Source organism: Pelophylax lessonae (genome assembly GCF_965119305.1).
Source record: "Pelophylax lessonae genome assembly, chromosome: 2".
Classification (NCBI taxonomy): Eukaryota; Metazoa; Chordata; class Amphibia; order Anura; family Ranidae; genus Pelophylax; species Pelophylax lessonae.
In genome coordinates this window covers 109,063,442-109,088,045 of record NC_138769.1, presented here as the reverse complement: position 1 = coordinate 109,088,045, position 24,604 = coordinate 109,063,442, and the positions used below count along the sequence as shown (strand labels likewise).

General features: G+C 42.0%; 1 protein-coding gene across 1 annotated transcript in view; it reads right to left on the bottom strand.

Annotated features, from left to right (window-relative positions):
- Positions 1-23,019, bottom strand: part of ADGRG7 (adhesion G protein-coupled receptor G7) — a gene marked incomplete at both ends in the record, with an annotated part of 90,302 nt that extends 67,283 nt beyond the window's left edge. The window contains 1 exon segment of the mRNA XM_082247968.1: positions 22,908-23,019. Coding sequence (XP_082104094.1) covers positions 22,908-23,019 — 112 coding nt within the window.
- Positions 23,020-24,604: the final 1,585 nt, after the last annotated feature.

Here is a 24,604-nt window from a genome sequence, read left to right as displayed (position 1 = left end):
TCTGTTTGCGGAAAGGAGGCAAACAGAAGCACTGCAGCAAGGAGTGATTGCGGCATTCTGAATTGGAATTGATAAACCTGCTTTAAACTTAAAGTGAAGATAAAAGTATTAAGAGTCCTTCTAGCTCTGTATAAAGCCTGCAGCCACCTCCACCATCCATCTCCACTAAACCCAGGGATTGAACTATCCTGCATACCTCCTAAAAAGACTACCTACAGTCGAAGTTGAAGAGATTGAGTTGAATTACACCATATTGTGGATGATATTTAATGGACACTAATGAACACTGCACCTTATTAATTTAATTTATATTGATTTAAGAGTGAAAGCACAAAGCACTTTATATTTTTTGGAGCAACTATTTGCACATTGTTCAATTGGAATACGTATTTATTGGTTGTCTTTAATATTTTTTGAAGATTGAAAGCACTCAGCACTTTTAAATATGTTTAACACGGTATAGAGGGAACACAGATTGTTTATACATTTATTTATTTACGTCATCACGTTTATATTTGAAGTGGAAATATACCCCAGCCAAAAGAATATGTCATTTTAAAAAAATAGCACTTTATTGAGTTTAATAATTTAAATATCTATCACATCATCTAATATTTTAACATTTCACTTCTGAAGCGCGCCACAAACCCACATTGTTATAGGAGTCTACTCCATTGAGCAAACAGTGGTTTCTGGGGCCAGAAGATGAGCCTGCTGAGGCGACTAATCGAGAGGGCAGGAGAAGAAGGCAGCCAAGATTGGGTCCGGCGATGTCTCGACTTACCTGGAACGGCTGGTCAAGAGGCTCCGGTGGGAGCTACATCAGCCACGGTTTCTTTCGGGGAGTCCACGGCCAAAGATAGAAACCTGGAGGTAAAAGAGAGTGCCTGGGCAGTTAGGTGCCGCCACTGGAACTGGAAGAGGAGGAGCGGTATGAAGTCTATGAGCGCAGGTGCGAAGAACACGTCAGGTCCAAGCCGCCAAAGAGGAAGCTCACTCTGCGCCAAAGGTACTCAGCGCCACGCCGGGTCTCAACAAAAGGCGCTGGGCGGTCTTCTCCGCACAGGCACCAGGAGGTCAGAGATCCGACGGGAGGGATAGCGGAAGGTGGAACCCCAGTCAGTGGGGCGGTGAGAAGACGGCCAGCTTTTAGGTCACCGAAGAGACAGGAGACGCCGGCAGGCGTCGGAAAGTCTACGGGTACTCAAGCAAGCTCCCCAAATGCAATGGACCGATAGGTGATCCTTCCCACGAATCTAGTTTCTCCATCACAACCGTTTAGACCCTCTGCACAGCAGCCTGTTACAGGTGGTGAGTGCTCTTCTTTTAAATTGAATACTAATGTAGCTGAGCTTTTAGAAATATTTGTCAAGGATTATCACTCCATTTGTAGAAATGATATTGCCAAGGCGCCTGTCACTACTTCTATTAACAGTTCAGCAGTTGATGTATGGTCGCCATCTAGTGACGATTTTTGAGAATAACACTCAGAATTTACATTTGGTTATGGTGATGTTAAATCCTTTCAAATAGCAAAATCTCAGAATATACCGGAAGTATGCTTTAAAGAATCATTACCTTATATATTGTCACCTTTAGGCTTTCACCTTTCAGAGTCGGTAAAAGAAAAAATCTGGCAGGGAGCATTTGTGGATATTTTGTCACTTTTGCCATCTGCAAAAGATTTTGTGGCTAAGTTGGATAAAAAGGAGGAAGATGAGAGGAGAAGGCCTATTACTAAATCTTTCAATAACTGGTTATAAGCATATATTTTTTCAGGTGTGTTATGTGAAAAGTTTCCTGGAAGAAGCGTAGTTTTTTTTTAACATTTGGATATTGTTTTAGAAGCTTACAAAAATTTTGGAGGTACCACTTGGTTCAGTTATGACGTAGCTTTTCGTCAGAAGCTGGCAGTTCACCCCACTTGAAAATGGGGTACTAAGGATGTTTGCCTGTGGTTGTTTTTTTTTTTCCCGAAAATATCCTTTTTCCCCAGACAATCATTTATTTCACAACAGACTTTCAGTGTTGCGCCAAACTATAGAAAAGGTATATGCTTTAATTTCAACGATTCGCAGTGTAAGTGGCCGGGTTTCTGCAGATACAGGCACGAATGCGCTTTTTGTGCAGGAGCCACCCGTTTTTAAAATGTTTCAAGCATATGTCAACATTTAATCAGCAGCCAGGGTATATTTCAAAAGGCTACAACCCCAGTGAGGTGGCAAGAAATGCTCCTGTGGCTCAAACTGAAGACCCAGCTCTTAATTGAGGGTTTCAGGGGTGGTTTCAGGGATGAATTTATTTTGCCTAAATTTAAAGGGCAAGGGTTGGGTTTTAGTAAATAATTTCAAATCAGTTGATAGTATGCAGGAGATAGTTTTTCAGAAAATTGAGAAAGAAGTCAGCGAAGGTAGGTTCGCAGGTCCCTTCAAATCCCCTCCTTTTATTCATTTTAGAGTCTAGTCCACTAGGTATTGTGCAAAAGAAAGAACCTAAAACTTATAGATTAATTCATCTTCTCTCATATCCCAAATGTGATTCCCTTAATGGTCAGATCGACAAGAGTTTAGCATCAGTTAAGTATGCAACATTTGAGGACACTTTGACCAAGCTCAGACATTTGAGCAAAGGGGTCCTGTTGGTGAAGGCCGACATTAAATCAGCATTCCGTCTTTTGCCAATACGCCCAGATTGTTTTAACTCTTTGGGTTTTTTCATTTCAGGTCAATTCTATTTCGATAAATGCTTACCCATGGGCTGTTCCCTGTCCTGTTTTAATTTTGAGTGTTTCTCTTCCTTTTTAGAGTGGGTTTTATCTTACGAAACAGGTTCTCAACTTGTTGTCCATTATTTGGATGATTTTTTGTTTATGGGATCGGCTGGATCTCTGGACTGTTTTTATTTATTAAACACTATTTTCAATATTTGCAAAAAATTTGGGATACCTTTAGCGCATGAGAAAACGGCTTGGCCTTCCACTTGCAGTACAGTACAACTGGAATTCAGGTTACCGGAACAAAAAATTAAAAAATGAAGAAGATTGCTGTTGAGATCATCCGCAAGAAAAAGGTTTGTTTGAAAGAAATCGAATCACTATTAGGCCTCCTTGCTTTTACAACAAGGGTAATGCCAGTAGGTAAATTTTTTTCTACAAGGCTTTATTTAGCAATTTCCGGCCTGAAATCCCCCTGGTCTCATGTTAGAATTTCTCATGATATGAGGGAGGATTTGTTAGTTTGGCTACAATTTATTTTTAATTTCAATGAAAGAGCTGTATGGCAGGAGGATTTTATTTTAGATAAAGAATTTTTCCTTTTTACTGATTCAGCTGGCTCTCGTAGGTTCGCCGCAATTTGGCGCACTCATTGGTGCGCAGGCAGTTGGTGCGCTGGGTGGCGGAGTAAAGACTATCTTCACAACATAGTTCTTTTGGAGCTCATTCCTATATTTTGTGGCTTTGGAAGTCTGGGGCCACAATTTTACGAATAAGCGCATTATGGTTAGAACTGATAATAAAGGGGTACTTTATAATTAATTGTTTATCATCCAAGTCTCCGCCGACCATTGTCCTTTTACGTTACATGTTTTTTAAGTGTTTGTCCTTAAACATCTGTATTAAAGCTACTTTCTTATCAGGTAGGAGCAATGACTTGGCAGATTTTTTATCTTGATTCCAGACGGAAGGTTTCTTTCATCTCTTTCCCGAAGTGGACTAGGTGGGATCTCCGTGTCTTCTTTAGCTATAGGATTTAATCTAGAGCTAGTTGCAAACAATATTAGGAGCTCCTTGGCCCCCGCCACTTGGGCTGGATATCGATCGGCCTGGCTATTATGGCTTTCCTTTTTAAATTCCATACAGCAACCCAGTGAGGCGTTTTCTGAAGATCTAATGTTACTATTTCTAAACTTTTTATTTTAAAAACATTATTTTTGGGCTAATAAAATTTTATCGGGGGTGTCCTTTTTCGCCAAGTTGCATAATTGTCCTCCTTGCTTGTCTTATATTTCAGTCAGGCAAGCTTTGAAGGGTTATAAAAAGAACAATTTTCATGCAGATTAGCATAAGCCCATTACTCTGGATATTCTTGCTGAGCTTTGTTTGATTTCAGTTAAAGTTTGTTACTCCAAATTTAAATCAGTTATGTTTAATGCTGCTTTTTCAGTCTCATTTTTTGCTGCCCTTAGAATATTGGAGCTAATCCCAACAGGTAGATTTAAAGATTTAGGGCTTCTGTTCTCAGATTCAGGGCTTCTGTTCTCAGACGTTAGAATTTCTGAAAATAAAGTTAGTATTTTTATCTGTCATTGAAAGACAGACCAGTTAGGTGAAGGTAGATGGTCACACTTAAATACTTTCTGTGGTTTCCCCATTTTCCCAGTTTTTCTTTTAAAAGAATATCTGCGAATATGACCTCCTTTCGAATCTTATTTTTTCATTCATGAATCAGAAAAACTACTCTCGAAATATCAATTTGTTTGCGTGTTTAAGAAATGTTTACCAATGCTAAATTTAGATCACACTAGGCTTACTTCACATTCATTTAGAATTGGGGCAGCTACAGAAGCAGCTAGGTTGGGATTAGATGGCAATTTAGTTAAAAAGGTGGGCAGTTGGAAGTCTAATAGTTATCTTACATATATTCGTCCTAATGCTTTTTCTTAACTCGTTTCGGGTAGAAAAAGTATTGTATGGATAATTGGCCACTCTTTCCTATTTTGAGCAAACAGCAAGGAAAAGGGTTTACTCAGCAAATCTTGGCCTGAATTCTAAATATTTTAAAGTTTTCTGGTGTAGTAAAAGGGGCATGTTATGGTCCAATTTATATTTTGAGGTAGGTAGGTTGTTACAATTGTTGCCCCATCTGGATATTTTAATTTTACAACTGGGTTGCAATGACATTGGGCGGGTGAAGACGTTGGATCTCATTTTTAATATTAGAAATGACTTGCAGCGTATTCAGTTGTCTTTTCCCAATGTTATTTTGTTTTTTTCTAAGGTCATTCCTAGATTGAAATGGCTAAATCTTCAAGTTTTTCGACCATTAGAAAAAATAATAAAAAAAAGGGAGTTAATAGGGTGGTTGAGAAGTTACTGAAAGTATTAGGTATTTTATCTTTCAGACATGTTGAATTTGAAGGTGGTATTCACGGTCTTTATAGAAGTGATGGTATTCATTTATCACACATTGGGTTGGATATTTTCAATACGAATTTGAGTACTTGTGTTGAACTGGTCACGGTGCAGGGTGTTGGGGACAGGTGGGTTTAGTCCCACCTGCCTTCTGGAAAAAATACATTTCTGTTATTTTGATGTTTATACAACCGTCGTAGTGACTAGGTTGGGTTTCCTGTATGTATTGAATGGTTATAAAAAGAATTTGTTGATTTTCATGATAAATTTTGAAACCAATAATAAACGGCCATGGCCTTATTTATTCCAACCCAATGTCTTTGTGGTTATTATAAAAAAAAAAAAAAAAAAAATTGTAAATTATGTTGTATATGTTTTATTATCATATATGGTTCTGGGATTAAATTTCTGCCTGCTGTCCCATGGGATTTAGGGAATTTTTAATCCAGTAGGTACTGCTGACATTAGATTGGGAAGCTCTTTTAAACATTATTTTTTATTATTTGACTTCAGAACATGAAAAGCAGGCTATCAACGAAAATACAACAAAATCAAAAAGCAGTGCAGAGAAAAATGTAATGTTGTCCAAGAAATTAGGCAATTGATATCAGCTAATGATACCTACCAATGTTTGATCAAGAAGGAAAATAATTACCTTTTTAAGCTAGGCGACCAGATAAAAGTAATGGAAAAAAAACCTTGTTAACCAGAAGAAAGCAAATAGTCACATGCTCCAAACTAGTTCACAATGCTCAAACAAAGGTCAGACCCCTGCATAATCAGCTGCAACACGGCAATGCCAGATTTGAAAAGATAGTAATGCAGAAAAACAAGAAGGATAACATTAAAGAGTTTTCAAATTTTCTTATATCTTATATCTTTTGTTATGGGGGAGCTACATTAGAGTACAGTATTGCCAGCCACATCGGTGAGTTGGATATGGTGGAGTGGAGAAACATTTAGCCCACGCATTGAAGCCGCCATTGGATACCTTCTATCTGGTGCATCCGTATAAACAAGAGTGGTTTATGCCTACCCTCTACATACTTCTGGTAAGAAGTTTGCAGTACCACCGACGTGTCACCTCACTTGATTTCATTTGTTCACATGTGGAAAGTGCCTATTCACCAATAAGGCTCACTGTTTAATGTTATCTGGTAAGTGTAACGCTCCTGCGTTTCTTATATGGTGTGGATTTTCAGATGCAGAAATAGTTCCACGTCAGTAGTCATGTAAGAGATATGCTGAGATACCATTCCCAACCTCAATGACTCATCATGTGTGGAAGGTCTTATTTCAGCCAGTAAATACACACAATTAGCAAGCTGGTTCCTAGAGTGACTTTATGTATGTGGTAACACAATGATGAAGGTTGAGGGATAGGTTGAGTGGAGGTGGTAGGTGATAGACACTTGAAGGTGAGACAGTAGCAGATGGATGCAGGAAGGTTTAGCAATGTTGTATGGTAGCAGATGACAGAATAGCAGGTGGACATACAAAAGAGATCAACCCAGTGCAGAAAAGTAGCAGTAGTCTCAAGAGCTAGCAATCTAGTTATGCAGATGTAATAAACAGTCTTTACTATGCAGAGCTAGATAGTGTAAGCTTAGTATAAGTTTATAGAGAATTCCCCTGCGGGGTACTTAGCACTATTAGCGATACAGCCGAAGGGTGGTTCAGGAGAGGCGGATGATCCAGTAGCGGGATACAGGGATCAGCGCAGCGAGGTTCCGTCAGCGAGGTAAGCTTGCAAGCATGGAAGCTTCAAGCAAGGATAGCATCCAGGTAAAGGTGTTTGAACGAACACATGTGAGTGAGAACCGGCGCTTTAAATAGCCATCTAGTCCGGCGCTGGGTGATGACAGCTCCAGTCTTAAAGGTGTATACGCACCTTTCCAAAAGTAAATGGTGGGGCGCATACACTTGTGGAAAGTGTAATTTAGGGTACCAAAGGTACCGGAACATTACAGTAAGAGGCTATTTCTTCTATTTCACCCTCACATATCGGTCTAAGATTAGCAAGATTGAAGATCAACTATTGATGGAAGCTTAATCTTTGACTATTTGAGATTATCTGGATCAATTGGAGGACTTTATATATATATATATATATATATATATATATATATATATATATTTTTTTTTTTTTTTTTTTTTTTTTTTCATGATTGTTATAAATTATATGTTTTTGCATAAAGAATTTTCACATATGGTTTTTTACACTGTATAAAGATCACCATAATATTTGGGTCATCCCAGATGTCATATGTTTAATATTTATGATTGTGCGCGCTATACCTTTTTTCACATTTATTTTCCCCATTTCAGTGCTGCTGCATAATTGTATGGTTACCGCGCCTTATTTTCTTTCACATATCTTTACACCATTGATGGACTGACATTGGTCAATTATAAAAATATATAAAGAAAGTCTGATCATGAAAATAAAATCCTAAAATCCATAGAGAAAACATTATTTAACCCCTCTGTGTTAAAGATTAAAAATGAGAGACTGAAGAGAAATGCAAAGACAGAGGAAAATAAATTAGAAGTAAAATTGGATAAAATCAAGCTTTACCAAGATGCATATTAAGCACTTGACCTCTGGAAAATGTACCCCTCTTCATGACCAGGCCAGTGTTAATTTAACTGACAATTGCGTGGCCGTCGACACTGTACCACAATAAAATTTGTCATTTTTTTCCCCACAAATAGGGCTTTCTTTTGGTGGTATTTAATCACCACTGCATTTTTATTTTTTTGCGCTATAAACCAAAAATTCCAACAATTTTCTGCTATTAAACAAATCCAATAAAAAAAAAAAAAATGTAAAAGTCAAATGTCTTATTAAATTTAGGCCAATATGTGTTCTGTTACATGTTTTTGGTTAAAAAAAAGAAAAATCCCAATAAGCGTATATTGTTTGGTTTACGTAAATGTTATAGCATCTACAAACTATGGTGTATATTTATGAAATTTTTCTTTTTATTTATACTAGTAATGGTGGCAATCAGCGACTTATAGCGGGACAGCGATATTGTGGTGGACAATCAGACACTGACACTTTTGACATTTTGCGGGAACCAGTGACACTAATACAATGATCAGTGCTAAAAAATATGCACTGTCACTGTACTAATGACACTGGCTGGGAAGGGGTTAGACATCTAGGGAGATCAAAGGGTTAACTGTGTGCCTAGCCAGTGTTTTTGCGTACTGTGTTAGGTGCTTTTACTACTGCTTTGCAGGAGCACAAAATCCACCCCTTCCCCCGTCAGAACGAAAATCTGCTGTTTACAAGTGCAGATTTTCTTTCTGTGTGTTTTACCAATGATCGGCGAGTGCTGGGGGACATCCAGTGCCCAACACCCGCAGATCAGCTTCTGCTGTGATTTTTCATAGCAGAAGCAGGCAGCCGGCAGTGCTGGTGGAAGGGCAGAATCACGTGTATGTATATATATATATATATATATATATATATATATATATATATACCTGATCCTGCACATAAGAGCCGTTCTGTAGCAGTAAATCTGTTATGGGGCGGTCTTAAAGTGGTTAAATATGACATTAATAGGGCTGGAAGCTCTTGATGCCATTATAGACCAGTTTACTAAAAGGCAGATCAAGAATTCTGAAGATTCTACTTATCTTATTGTTCTATTTAGTATGGTAGACATGCTTACACTGAATATCCTAATTCTTGCATGCTTGAGGATGATATCACTTTCCTGAAAATGCAACAGCAAAATGTGTTGGATAATAAAGAAAACCTCCAAAAAGAACTGAAGAAAAAGGCCAAAAGTCATCACAAGATGCTAAAAAACTATGAAGTTAAATCAAACTTGCTCAGTTGCAGACAGGGCCACTGATGGGGGGGGGGGGCTACCAGTCCTCCTTTAGAGGGCCCGGGCACACAGGGGGGCCCAAACAGCATAGGGAATCAGTGCAGTCGAGCGGAGGGGCAATTACAGAAGGAAGCCCTGTGCTGCTCTCTGCAGCAGCTGAAGGCCAGCTTTCAGCTGCTGTGGGGAGACACAGAGAGACACAGACACAGGGCATTGTTCCTGCCTCTCTGACACTGATTCCACTCCCTGTTCTGCCTGCTTCTGATCCCCCCCCCCCCACACCCGTGTGCCCCACTTTCACTGTGCCCCCCTCCGCTGCGCCGCAAGCTTCCCTGTCTTGTAAAAAAATAACAAATTGTTGTAGCACTCTCTTAGGTAGGTGCTAATGAGAGAGTAGCAGGCAAATCTATATTGCTTTCTGCCTACCAGAGAGCAGGATCTGTGAGTTAGGTCTGCTCATGGTGCTCAGTGTGTGATTAATTTGGTCTAGGGAGCGTTCTACACTGGTCCAATAAGGAAGCATATTGGACAGTGGAGGAAATCTGACCAATGGGTACACAGGCTTTGATACAGCCCCAGTGATTGGCACAGACTGATTGTCTCAGTGCATTGTGGGGTGTAGCATAAAAGCCAGAAGCACATGTGCTGTGGGGTCTTTGACTAGTGGCTGCCTCCTCCTCTGTAGCAGTGGCACGTGGCCACAGACAGTTGGCCTGGGGACAAGGAAGGAAGGAGCTGAACCCAGAGGTCCATGAGAGCTGACTGAGGGGGGTAGAGACACTGGAGAGCCTAAAAAAACAGTATCATGAGTACAGGGGATCGTGTCTAGGGGTCTGACATGAGGGGGGCCACCCCGGTGTAGGATAGTCAGAGGACAGTGTCAGCAGGTCAAGTGAAAGGGAGTACTAGATGTGTATCCCGAAGATAATTCATCCTAACAAGTAATCCTAAATTCATCTAAGTGGCGAGGTGAATCAGCAGCCTGACTGCATCTTCAGACAGGAGTCCTCACCTATTGTGAATAGTTCAAGTTGGAGTATCCCACTCTTCCCTTCTCCCATCCCTAATTTAATAAAACCACAGAAACAACTACATCCCTAGACTGTTCATTGACTGAGCCGGAGAGTAAAGAGTTAAAATTGTGCATGCTGCAGTTGCTAATGGTAACCCAGGGGGATGCCAAGGTGAACAATCCAGCAGTCCTCAAGGGGCCAGTGCTACGTTTGGGGGCTCGTCTGGGATACAGCCCTGGGTTACAACAACAGTTGCTAATGGCAACAGCTGGAAAATCTTGCAAAATAATGTCATGCTTTCTCAAGAAATGTACTGTCAGGGCACAAACACCAGGAGAAGGGCTCTAGGACCCAGCAGCGCTATCAGCACTTTGGCAGGAGAAGGACTTTAGGACCCAGCGTCACTACTAGCAATTTACCTGGGCCTATATAAGGAAGCCTGCCAGTGATTTTAGTTGCTGGTTGATCTTCGGCTCCTCCAGTGTGTTATCCTTGTGATATTCCAGTTCCTGTCTCGTGTTACTGACCCGGCTTGTCCTTGACCTGTCTCCTGATTGCTTCCTGTGTTGGACATCGGCTATCCACCTGACCACGCTTGCTCTGATATCCACCTGGCTCCTGATCTTGGCTATCCACCTGACCACGCTTGCTCTGATATCCACCTGGCTCCTGATCTTGGCTATCCACTTGACCACGTTCAAGTCTCAGCATAATCCAAGTCCTGCAAACACCTCACGGGCGCCACCTGTCTGCTGATTCCACTCCAGCACTCCAGCTGTACTCTGGATCCTCCTGCACACAGTCCAGCAGGCGACCCGTGCTACTTTGGGCCTGACCTCTCCTGTTCTCATCCTCAGGGGGGTCTGGAACTTACCTGCAAGGGAAGCACTCTCTCTCCATTGGACTCCAGCACCAGGTACGTGATAGTATCAACCAGCCAAGATGTCTGAGGCCAAGAGAGGTGCTTCCGCATTAGAGGCCCTATGTCAGCAGATTACAGCTCTTACACACGCAGTCCAGAGCTTACAAGATGGCTACTTTCAGCTGGAAGGACGCCTTCACTCTCCACTGCCTCCACTCCAACGGCCAGTTGTTCTGCTACAGCTGCACCTGCTATGGGTTTACCCCCTCTGAAGCCCAGAGTCCCCACTCCTGATCGCTTTTCAGGTGACCGATGGAAATTCAGAGCTTTCAAAAATGCTTGTGACCTTTACTTTGCCCTGCTTGAGACTGTCAAGGTGGGTTTCATCATTTCACTTTTATCTGATGAGCCACAGTCCTGGGCTCATAATCTCCTTGAGCAAAAGAACTCAGTCCTGGATTCAGTTTCCACCTTCTTTGAAGCTATGGCTACCCTATATGATGATCCACAATGGACTGCCACTGCAGAGTTGGCCCTTCATGCTCTTGTACAAGGCAGACGACCAGTGGAGGATTACATTGTGGAATTTCGCAAGTGGTCAGCTGATACTGGGTTGAATGATGTTGTGGAAATTTTGATAGACATTTTATTTAGTTTAAATAGTCATAATGTCTCCCAGTGTCAAGTTTTACTGATAATCGCTATTTACAGTGATTGTCGCTTTAACTGTCATTGTAGGAAAGACTTGCTGGTGAAAATCTTCCAATGGATGAGATGGCACAATGCTTATAGCAAAGAGAGTCCATCGCATAGGTCTATGTCTGCGGTTCAGGGCCCTGCGCTGCTGAGATGTGTCTGTGATATGGAAAACTCATATTTTACCAAGATTAATAGATGGCTCCTTATAGTCACATTCGATCGGTGTGACTGGGGGGGGGGGGGCTGCTGCTATTATCTTATGCAGATAAAACCTCATCAACTGGAACAAATAGAATGGTCACTATCAAAACTGGTTTATATATGAATCATGTTTGATGAAGACCCAACAACAAGTAATGGAGTACATGTTTATGGATTGACATGAATGAACAATGAAAAGCCATGTGCTCTTTCTAGCAGTTGAGCCTTTTGTTCATTCGTGTCCATCTATGGGCATGTACTCCACAGCTTCTATTGTGCTTTTTGAATGTATACGTATCTGTGATTGGTGGCCATGAAGCCACTCCCTGTAACTCCCTTTCTGTAAATAAAACAAGCCTGCCCAGAACACACAGAACACAGGAAGCACACTCACACAGACACAGACACACACACTCACACAGGCACACACACACACACACACACACACACTCACACAGACACACACTCACACAGACACACACACACACACACACTCACACAGACACACACAGACACACACAGACACAAGCTCACACAGCCATTTCATCCATGAAGAGACACATAAACTTTCACACACAAACACTTGCTCTTACACAGATGCACACACATACATATCCGGAGAGATACCTGGCAGATGGCATCAAAATGACCCAGTGCGTTTGTTCCTTTCTTTATCGCCGAATGCTTGGTAAATCGTTATACAGGAGAGCGGTGCATTTGTACTTTTCAGTACAAGCCCTTTTAATTTCCACGACAGTAATGGCGAGCTTGGTAGGCCTAACAAGTTCCTAGCGTTCTCAGCGGAAAAACAGGAGGGAAGTGAGTCCAGTTTGTTACAACAAAAAGCCGGCTTTGTGGTAAGACATTTCATTTCAGTTTTTGAAAATTTGTTGTTTTAAACCAAGGCTTACTTTCTTTGTCCACTGTGGAAGCTAGAAACAAAGCTTAGCAAAAGAACCTTTTCATTTGCAGCGTTCGCTCTTTTGTATAGCGATGGGGTTATTTCTATTAATATTTGTGGCTAGGGATCAGGTCTGTTAATTGGGGAGAAACTTGTATACAAAGGTTACCAGTTAATACATCCTGGGGTTGTGATATATGTGTTAAATATTGCCTTGTAACATCTCTGTTGTAATATCAGCTTTGTTCGATGAGATAACAATATATTATCGATCAATGTTGGTTTGGGTGGCAGATTGGTTGGTGTGTGTGCTGGATTGGTTTTTGGCGGGAACTCGTTTATTAGTGAAACTGTTTTTTGCTTTGGACTCTGAGGCTTGAATTGAGCATAGAGCAGAAAGTTTTGGACTAAGTCTCTTTAAGTTTTTAAGTAGCAGACTGTGTTGTGCAGCCTCAAAATCAGCATTTCACCAGGATAGCTATTGTCTCTGAAATACATCTGATCCTGTAAAACCTGTTTTTCTTGTCTTTTGTATATATCTTTGTTGTTGTGTACAAAGTACCACATGGTTGCTCAAACTCTTTGTTTTGTGCAACTGTTTTGTGTGGACCATGTGCTCGGATGGCAGCCATTTTGTAACATGTGGTTATGATGTCATTTCCTTTGTGTGGCAGCCACTCTGTTTGGAATCCAGATTACCATTGTGTTAAATGGAGTTGAAACCCATGTGGCTGAAATGCTATTTCGAGCTTTAAAACATTTTTCTCTTTTTTGGTAGTTTTAAAGGACAACGTTGTGATGTTATTTTTGCACTGTATTTCAGTTTAAAAGTAATGTTTTTTCATTTTAATTGAAATCCAGCATCTAGGAAGATTTTTTTTTACCGGATCATTGCAGTTGTTTTTCTAGCTAGCTTTGTTCATCTTTTTGTTCATATTTAGCATAGATACATACATATCCAACCCATCAGTTTTTGTTTTTTGTGAATTTGTCTGTTTTTCAGGGGTAACTATTTTTTTATTTTGTAAGTTTTTGGTTAAGCTGTTTTTGTGGTTTATTTTGTCTCATTTTTGTTGTAACTAAATTTTTTCCAATGATTAGAGTACATTGTGGAGTGACTGATATTGGATTCAGTTTTCAGGGTTGTTTTGTACTGAGCGGTTGTTTCTCACAGAGGTAGTTTTCGGTACTGCAGGTTGGATTTTAGGTAGAGAGGTTATACTTTCCAGTGTGCAATCAGTAACCGGCATCTTAATTTAAATTTTTAATGCAACATCAAGGAATAGACAGAAGCCAAGGTTTGTATAGGGAGGACTTTCATTGTGCTTTCGGGGTTGTTTGGCTGCATGGGTTAGGTCAAAACGAACGTGTGTACTTTGAGCCGTCTACGTGAAACGGGTGATTGCGACACGCTTGTTTCAGCCTTCAGCGTGTGAGGAGTAGATACCGAAACACGCCCCACATTAGGCCGTGTAAGATAATCGGAAGTTGAGGAACGTGTGGGGGTTGATGAGCTGTATAGCCGTACGAAGCCACCGGGTTGAGGTTTTTCTAGCCGACCGGCGCGTGAGTCCGGAAGCAGGCCAACACTGTCAAAGTTGGCACCTAGCAGTGTTGCTCCTAAACCAGGTGCAAGGAAGCGATTCGAATCGTCACGGGTAATGGTTCATCCGTGCAAGGGGGGGAAACGCAGGCCCCCTAAATTAGCCAAACAACTTTCGCGGTACATGAAGTCTGAGTTTGGGGCTCGGGCCATGAGACCCCTCAGGAAGGGGAATAACCAAGGGAAACAGCTGGTACATCCCTTTTGGAAGGTGTTTTTTATGTCTGGAGATGGGAGGAGTTCATTATTGAATTCAGAACTAGTCTCCAGGCAACAGAGATGCTAAGTGTAGCGCAATTGTGGCTTCAGAGATCTATTATGGTCAATCAGCAAGGCGTGCATGAGGCGGTTTCAGTCCGGAAGAACCGCATTATGTACACTTGGCCTGATGAGATAGCCGAGTCCAGCGATCTGGTGAGAGAAGTGGAGGAAGCTCTTCCTGGGCTAACTTTAACAAGACAAGCCAGATCCGCTGACACTGAACCTGCCTCTGCACTTTAATCTCCGTTTTCTTCAGTTCACGGTGCAGACTTTGATACTGGTAACGCCCTCCCACCTCACAGTATCTTTATCTCTCAACAGCCTGTCATAACAGCTAAACCCTCTAGTTCTAACACTGTGGCAAACTAGAAGTTCTTTTAACAGGTCTGCTATGGATGTGGAAAGTCAGGGTACATCAGGCATAATTGTTCTACCAACCCGGCTGGTCCGTGGGGTAAGTGGCAATTTATTCCGGAGGATCCGGAAAAATTCAAAGGTAGGTATGGTCAGAAACGACTATGACTTATCATAGGGCATTGATAAACCGGTGTCAGCTCACATCCTAGAGGAATTAAAATAGCCCCTCCCTTACCTCACTGACACCAATGCAGCCAACACGGTTTTGAGATCTCAAAAACCTAGAGGCAAGGTTCCCCTTCCAGGGGAGACAACTCCCACTGTAGGTCTCACAGGCCAGACAGTGTCAGTGACTGAACCTCTCTATTGCAGGCTAGGCCAGTTTTGCAAGGAGAAGCTTGTTTTTTTTTTCTTTTTTAGGTCATTGCATTTCTCTAGGTACCCAACATCTAACCACTCAGAGAATACAGACATTGAAGGACCCCCAAAGTCCTCATAACCTTAAACGATGCACTATTTTTGAACTCTGCGTCTCTTCTTCCTGTTAAGGAGGAAGAGAAGGGGGGAGAAGGCCGTGCAGAAAAATGGTAATTTTCAAAACTTTATCTTGCTCTCTTTCTTTCTTTCTCTTTCCTTCTCTCTCTCTTTCTCTCTCTCTTTTTTTCTCTCTCTCTCTCTCTCTCTCATCAATTTCCAACTTTAGTAGGGACAACATGATTGTCTTTCTTTGATGGAGTGGCAATCAGCGGCTGTCAGTCCGGTGAAGGAGACCCCCATTCCATTCCAGTTGCTAACCTTTTTTTTGTCGATGGTTCCAGGTACTACACCCCAGATGGTAAGACATAGAGATCAGAGGATCAATTTCTATACAGACTTGAGATACGCTTTTTGGGCTGGCACATGATTGTGGTCCTGTCTGGAAGGCAAGAGGGTTCTTGACTAGTTTGGGGAGGTTGGTGAAACGTGCAGGGTTAATAGAGCTGTTTATTGCCTTTTGCTTGCCACACGTGATAACCATTCTGAAGGTAAAGGCTCATACTACTGAGACGACTATGGAAGCCAATGGAAATGCCTTGGCAGATAGAGCTGTTAAGGAAGGTGCTCTGAGCCCGGTGACAGAGACCCTGATGCTAGCCATCCCCTCTGATGTGTTAAGAAGCTGCAGTCCCAAGCGGAAGTGCAGGAAAAGAGGAGATGGATGGTTTTGGGGGCTACACAGGGTCCAGATGACATCTGGGGTCTTGATGGTAAATGGTGTTTACCCAGATCCCTTTTTCCAATGATGGCCCACTCGGCTCATTACCCCGGGCACCAGTCAAAGATGGTTATGTGTGCATAGATAGAGGAGCATTGGATTAGCCCTGGCTTTACTACCGCAGCTGAAAACGGTAACGGTACCGAGAAGGCACTCCCCCAAACCGGAATATCCCTTTTAGCGCATTCAGATAGACTATATCACTTTGCCGGGGAACGAGCGTGTTTTGGTCTGTCCGGATATGTTTTCTGGGTGTCCAGAGGCTTGGCCTGTGCACAATGCCATTGCCACTGCCACCACGAAAAAGATCCTGTCTGAGATAGTTTGTCGCAAGGGGGCTGCCTGGAACGATCGAGTCAGATCGCGGATCACACTTCACTGGTCAGATCTTTGCAGAGGTATGTACGACGCTTCAGGGATTAGAGGTAAGGTTGAACGGCTGAATAGAAAGAGCCACGGCTCAAATGTTTTCTCATTGCTCTTTACCCCAACAGAAATGTCCCATGGGTTATCACCCTACAAAGTTTTGTTCAGGAGTCAACCAGAGCCTGGATTGTGCTTTCCTCAGCAGCTGTCATTTTTGCATTCTCAGCTGATGGTGTGGGTGCAGTCTTGGCAAAGGGAGCTCCAAAAGGTCCATCATAGGGTTCGGGAGTCTCTCCCGGACCCTGACACGATAACCGGTGTACATTCTGTCCAACCAGGTGACTGAGTCGTTGTGAGGAAACGTCAAGGGACGGGATTGGAGCGGAGGTATTCTGAGGTATTACCAGGTTCAGCTGACAACGCCGACTTCCTTGAGGTTCTGGATCCAGGCCAGCCACTGCAAAAAGTTGCTCAGCTCCATCCAAGAATGATAATGAGGAGTATCATTTTTATTTACATATTTAGCAAGTGTGTTTTAGCAAGGGCAATGCATTTTCAGCTGGCCAAGACGGCAAACAGGTCTAATGGCTGGGTGTGCTCCAAACCCCCACCTAGCTATTACACCCAAGCAATGGCAGACGTTCGTATCATCATGAAGACAACCAAGAGACACTTGCCCACAGAACTTAATGACACATTCCTAGAGGGTAACATCAGTTATAGTTTTTATGTTAGCTCTGGCTCCTGTTCTTTTCTGGTCAATACAATTTGGGTATCGGGACAATCAGGTAGTCCACGGCTGGGCTTTAACTTTAGTTTTGGCACCGGAACTAGATTTGTAGGATCTACAACCTGTGGGACAGGTATAGCAGTCATCTCACCAATGAAACTCCGGGTGTTTTTACTGTAGGAGAAAATGGTACTAGATTTTCTGTTAGCTTCCAAGGGGGGTTTCGGTAGGGGAAGACTGCTGTTCCAGTATAGCAAACACCAGTGATAAGGTCCAAGCCCATATGGATAAGGTAACTTCATCGCAAGGCAGAGCCAGAGCTATAAATAGCGAGGGTTGAAATCCTTTTAATGCTTTGGGAGGTTCTGGGGATATTTTTGTTCTCCATTGGATCTTGGTTGAAGGAAATAGAAGTATATATACTTATGTTGTTCTTGTTTCTATTCCTCCTATATGATCCTGTTGTCTGGTCGACCGAGTCACCAAAGCCCGAGCAGATGACCTCGTCCTGATTGCTGAGATGAGACGCCCCAAGATTCCGCCCCTGCATCCGACGCCAAGGACTCCAGCCCGACCTCTGGTCAACGCATCCCATCGTCTCATGCCCTCCCTCTGAAGTCATCTCCCGAAGAACGGAACCCAAGTGTTGTTTCCTTTCGATGGATTGTTTTTACCCGTTATCTTTTTCTTTTACTTTTAAAACAATCCATTTCATAAACTTTTTGAAATGGATTGTTTTTATCGTGAGAAGAACTGTTCTGTTTTTTTGGAAGAAGAAGATTCATCAAGGGACACATGGGAGCATATGACAAAGAGGAGGAGCTGTTGTGGAAATTTTGATAGACATTTTATTTAGTTTAAATAGTCATAATGTCTCCCAGTGTCAAGTTTTACTGATAATCGCTATTTACAGTGATTGTCGCTTTAACTGTCATTGTAGGAAAGACTTGCTGGTGAAAATCTTCCAATGGATGAGATGGCACAATGCTTGTAGCAAAGAGAGTCCATCGCATAGGTCTATGTCTGCGGTTCAGGGCCCTGCGCTGCTGAGATGTGTCTGTGATATGGAAAACTCATATTTTACCAAGATTAATAGATGGCTCCTTATAGTCACATTCGATCGGTGTGACTGGGGGGGGGGGGGGGCTGCTGCTATTATCTTATGCAGATAAAACCTCATCAACTGGAACAAATAGAATGGTCACTATCAAAACTGGTTTATATATGAATCATGTTTGATGAAGAGCCACCAGCAAGTAATGGAGTACATGTTTATGAATTGACATGAATGAACAATGAACACATTACATAACTGCCATGTGCTCTTTCTAGCAGTTGAACCTTTTGTTCATTCGTGCTCTTTCTAGCAGTTGAGCCTTTTGTTCATTCGTGTCCATCTATGGGCATGTACTCCACAGCTTCTATTGTGCTTTTTGAATGTATACGTATCTGTGATTGGTGGCCATGAAGCCACTCCCTGTAACTCCCTTTCTGTAAATAAAACAGGCCTGCCCAGAACACACAGAACACACTCACACACTCACACAGACACAGACACACACACTCACACACTCACACAGACACACACAGACACACACTCACACAGCCATTTCATCCATGAAGAGACACGTAAACTCTCACACACAAACACTTGCTCTTACACAGATGCACACACATACATATCCGGAGAGATACCTGGCAGATGGCATCAAAATGACCCAGCGCGTCTGTTCCTTTCTTTATCGCCGAAGTCTTGGTAAATCGTTATACAGGAGAGCGGTGCATTTGTACTTTTCAGTACAAGCCCTTTTAATTTCCACGACAATGATGCCGCCCTAAAATACCAGTTCCTGCAAGGCTTATCTCATTAGAAAGTCTCATCCAAGTCTCTATCCAACTAGACCGACGGCTGTGGGAGCGAAGGTCCGAACGCACTCAGACCCTCCAACCCACATGGGTAATGCCAAAGATCCCAGGGCCAACACTCCCAGTCTCTGTTCCCCAGTCCATGAATACGTCCGACGGGGAACCCATGCAAATTGGCCTACTCCGCCCTGCTTTAACCCCCGAAGAGAGAGCACGCAGACCACAAGATAACTTGTGTCTCTACTGTGGGGCTTTGGGCCACTTCCTTCGCAGTTGTCCTGTTTGCCCAAGTAAGTCCAGCCTTCCACACCTCGTACCTCCACTTGTCTGGGACTATATCCACTCATTTAATTCTCCCCATCTCTCTGCAGGTGGATGGAAAGTAAGTAAAGCTGCGGGCGATCATTGACTCTGGAGCCTGTAGTTGCTTCCTGGACATCAACCTAGCCAAGAACTTGCGCATACCCCTGAAACTGAAGGAACAAAGACTTGATGTACATTTAACAGATGGCACTGCTCCTAGCTCTGGACCAGTCACTCAGGAGATTATCCCTGTCCTTGCCACAACAGAAGCAGGCCATCGGGAATTCCTCCGCTTTGATGTCATCAGGTCTCCTATATTCCCAGCCATTCTAGGGATACCCTGGCTACGAGCCCACAACCCGCAAATTGACTGGCCAAAGGGAGAAATAATCTTCTCATCTTCCTACTGTCATCAACACTGTGGCGTCCCCACGCCTGTCAACTCTTCAGTGTGTCTCTCCGTTCAACCTACACTGGATCCCTGTCATGCTGTTCCTTCAGCCTACCTTGACTTCCTTGATGTATTTTTACTTGTTACTATAAATGGTTATTAACTTTTCTTTAGTGTTATTTCAACTTAGCCCTTGCTGATTATCCAGGGCCTAGTTGATTAATACACTTTTTAAGCCTTCTTCCTAAGTAAAGTCAAGCTAAAGAGTTAAAACCGATCTGCATTGTGTCAGTGTGTCATTTAAAGGTATACACAACATGTCTGAACCTAGAGTGTCAGGAGGGCTGGACGATTCACGGGGTCAAATCGGTACAGAAGAACATACATTTACAAGCAACCCCCAAGGGGGCAGTGCTACACTTGGATAGCTTATTGTATTTTTAAATGATTAAAGTCAGACCAAACATTTTCTTTCCTTCATCTGTGGGTTGAAGAAAAGAAAATTGCACAATTTCCCCATCAACACAGTCACTGCTGATGTGGGAATCACTCCCGTAACACTATTGTGTTCTGCCAGTGGGACCCTTCCGCACCAGCAAAATACAATGATAAACAGTCTGTTGTACTGAAGTTGAAGGATAGGACGACTTCAGTACAACCATAAATAAATATGCCATTTACTGGTCCTTTCATTTTCTGAATGAAAACAGCAAGTGAGCGGTACCAATCACTCACTGTGTTCATTCATTACTAATGCATAGTAAACTAAAGCATAGTGAACAGAAAGCTGCTCAGCTAAGAGCACTTCCTGGTCATTCGTTGGCCAGTGCAGCTAAGGATGTAGAGAAAGGTACTTGGGAATCTATCTCCTCAGACCCTTTTTATGTTTAAAAAGTGAGACATCAGGGATCTGTTTAGACCCAAGATAGTTCACCAAAGCCCCCCAACAGGGGCTCATAAAAAAATGTGAAAAGAATAATATTGTAAAAAATAATATAAAACAAAATTAGTGAAAAATAATACAATACTAAAATAATACAAATAAAAAACTACTGATACCATCCTCTGCCCTACTGAAACCAATCTCTGCCCTACTGACACTGTCCACTGCTCTACTGACACCATCCCCTGCCCTACAGTCACATCCACTGCTCTACTAACTGACACCATCCACTGTCCTACTGACATGTCCACTGATCTACTGACTGACACCATCCACTGTCCTACTGACATGTCCACTGATCTACTGACTGACACCATTCACTGTCCTACTGATACCAACCTCTGCCCTACTGACACGTCCACTTCTCTACCAAAACTGTCCACTGTTTACATTTGTTTATAAAAGAGTGTGTGTGTATGCATGTATATATATATATATATATATATATATACTGTATATATATATATATATAGTAATGGCGGCTATCTGCAATTTTTAGCAGGACTGCGACATTGCGGCGGACAGATCAGGCCCTTAACTGATATTGTTGACACTTTGGGGGGGGGGGGGGACAAGTGACATTACTACAGTAATCAGTGCTAACAATATGCACTGTTACTGTAATAATGACATTGGCAGGGAAGGGGTTAACCTAGTGGGTGATCAAAGGGTTAAGTGTGAGCCTAGGGGAGTGTTTACTAACTGTATGGGGAATGGGCTTGTGAAATGATCATAGAGACCTGTGATCCTATATAGAAGGATCACTGGCGCTCTGTGATCATTTCAGAGAGAAGAATGGTCAGCTGTGCTTACAACAGCTGACCGTCCTTCTCTCTCAGCGAGGAGCGATCGCGAGTACCCGGCAGTAAAACTGTGGCGGGCGGTCTACAAGTGGTTAAAGTATAAGTTCACCTTTACTAACATGGTACACCTATACTTGGGGTGTAACATGTTACTAAATCACCTGTCACCACCCCGATCCAATCCTCCATTGTGACAGCGGTCACAATTCAAATACAGCGTGGTTATGTGGGGCTCCACCCACATGGTCACATCATTTATTCACAGGTCTGTGAATGAATGAACTACAACTACCGTCAGCCATTGCAGCAGATGGTGTGGAGTTCTCAATGAACTACAAGGGCAATAGTGAGCGCTCTCTTAGTTTATTGATCTTCCTGAATTTCAGTAACTGCCTACCCCATAGCCTTTAAAAGAAAACATTTATTATATTGCAGCTTACCAGTTCTTACTTGTGATGGCTGCATTTGTTTCCTTTCTTCTTTTCTTTCTATTTTTATCTGGTAATCCAGAAACTCTGTTGTTTTTCAAAGCAGAAACTAATTTAATCACTGATAAAAATGATCTGCTTTTCTCTATTCTTGGAAAACCTTCATCCCAAAAGGAAGAAAATCTGTTTTCTGTAACTTTTTATCATAGGTGAGTTGGAGTTTGACTTCAATTTGTTAAGCTGGTCATAGATGGTGCAATTTTCTTTCCTGCTGAACTGGCCTAGATGAAAACTGTCTATGACCAGCTTTAGTGGTTTTAAATCTGCTAATACATGTAACACCCCCTCCCCCCATCACCATACCCCTACCTAGCCTGGCAATGCTGCTGTCTGCTGTGTTCCCTCTTTATATCTCATATGTTGTACATATTTCATAAGCATTCCTTCCCAACTGTCCCTGATTTGGAACAAAGTCCCTCTGTCCCTCTTTCCTCCCCATTTGTCCCTCTGATCTATATAGTTGTATATAAAATGCATTATTTATCTATCCAAACATGTTTCCCAGTGCCAAATCTTTCATCCAATTTTTAAATTGCTGCATTTGTAAATTTCAAAAGCCAATATAAAAAAATAAATAAAAATAAAAATAAAAAAGCACTTGTGGGTTTAACGAATCATTTTTTTTTGTATATTTCTTCTTAAATGGGGCGTGGCAGGAGGTGAGTCCTCTGCCTACATACTTTTCTAATAGGTGTCCCTCGTTACCATCCCAAAAAGTTGGGAGGTATGTAATGCATAAGCAGGCAGACATTAGCTTTCCTAGTTAATAAAACTGTCACCATGCTTCGGTTAAAGGTTCAAGGAATGTGTCTTGTTGTGGTATGGAAAAGCTCTTCTACATCTAAACATATGTTGCCAATGGAAAATGAATAGTAACACCACATACCTTTATAAAACTCCCAAATTAAAGACCAGGTCAGAGCTGTGATAAAAGCAGCTGTAAGAAAGCAAGCAATAACCTTGAGAAAAATCTTCATATACGGCTGTTTTTCTAACATCCTGGAAAGGTTGATGCATCAGACACAATCACACACATTTCTTTTAGTTCAGGCTAATATTTAAGCCAATAGCTTTGCTTATCTGACTTGGATGTAATAAAAAAAAATAAACGGATGAACTTTACAGAGCTGAAGGTTTATTCCCCAGAAGAGAATGGCCAGGTATATATATATATATATATATATATATGTAAAGTGCCTTGCGAAAGTTTTCGGGCCCCCTTGAACTTTGCGACCTTTTGCCACATTTCAGGCTTCAAACATAAAGATATAAAACTGTCATTTTTTGTAAAGAATCAACAACAAGTGGGACACAATCATGAAGTGGAACGAAATTGATTGAATATTTCAAACTTTGTTAACAAATAAAAAACTGAAAAATTGGGCGTGCAAAATTATTCAGCCCCTTTACTTTCAGTGTAGCAAACTCTCTCCAGAAGTTCAGTGAGGATCTCTGAATGATCCAATGTTGACCTAAATGACTAATGATGATAAATAGAATCCACCTGTGTGTAATCAAGTCTCCGTATAAATGCACCTGCACTGTGATAGTCTCAGAGGTCTTTTTAAAGCGCAGAGAGCATCATGAAGAACAAGGAACACACCAGGCAGGTCCGAGATACTGTTGTGGAGAAGTTTAAAGCCGGATTTGGATACAAAAAATTTCCCAAGCTTTATACATCCCAAGGAGCACTGTGCAAGCGATAATATTGAAATGGAAGGAGTATCAGACCACTGCAAATCTCCGAAGACCTGGCCGTCCCTCTAAACTTTCAGCTCATACAAGAAGAAGACTGATCAGAGATGCAGCCAAGAGGCACATGATCACTCTGGATGAACTGCAGAGATCTACAGCTGAGGTGGGAGACTCTGTCCATAGGACAACAATCAGTCATATATATAATGCACAAATCTGGCCTTTATGGAAGAGTGGCAAGAAGAAAGCCATTTCTTAAAGATATCCATAAAAAGTGTCGTTTAAAGTTTGCCACAAGCCACCTGGGAGACACACCAAATATGTGGAAGAAGGTGCTCTGGTCAGATGAAACCAAAATCAAATTTTTTGGCAACAATGCAAAACATTATGTTTGGCGTAAAAGCAACACAGCTCATCACCCTGAACACACCATCTTCACTGTCAAACATGGTGGTGGCAGCACCATGGTTTGGGCCTGCTTTTCTTCAGCAGGGACAGGGAAGATGGATAAAATTGATGGGAAGGTGGATGGAGCCAAATACAGGACCATTCTGGAAGAAAACCTGATGGAGTTTGCAAAAGACCTGAGACTGGGACGGAGATTTGTCTTCCAACAAGACAATGATCCAAGACATAAAGCAAAATCTACAATGGAATGGTTCACAAATAAACATATCCAGGTGTTAGAATGGCCAAGTCAAGGTCCAGACCTGAATCCAATCGAGAATCTGTGGAAAGAACTGAAAACTGCTGTTCACAAACGCTCTCCACCCAACCTATCTGAGCTAGAGCTGTTTTGCAAGGAGGAATGGGCAAAAATTTCAGTCTCTCGATGTGCAAAACTGATAGAGACATACCCCAAGTGACTTACAGCTGTAATCGCAGCAA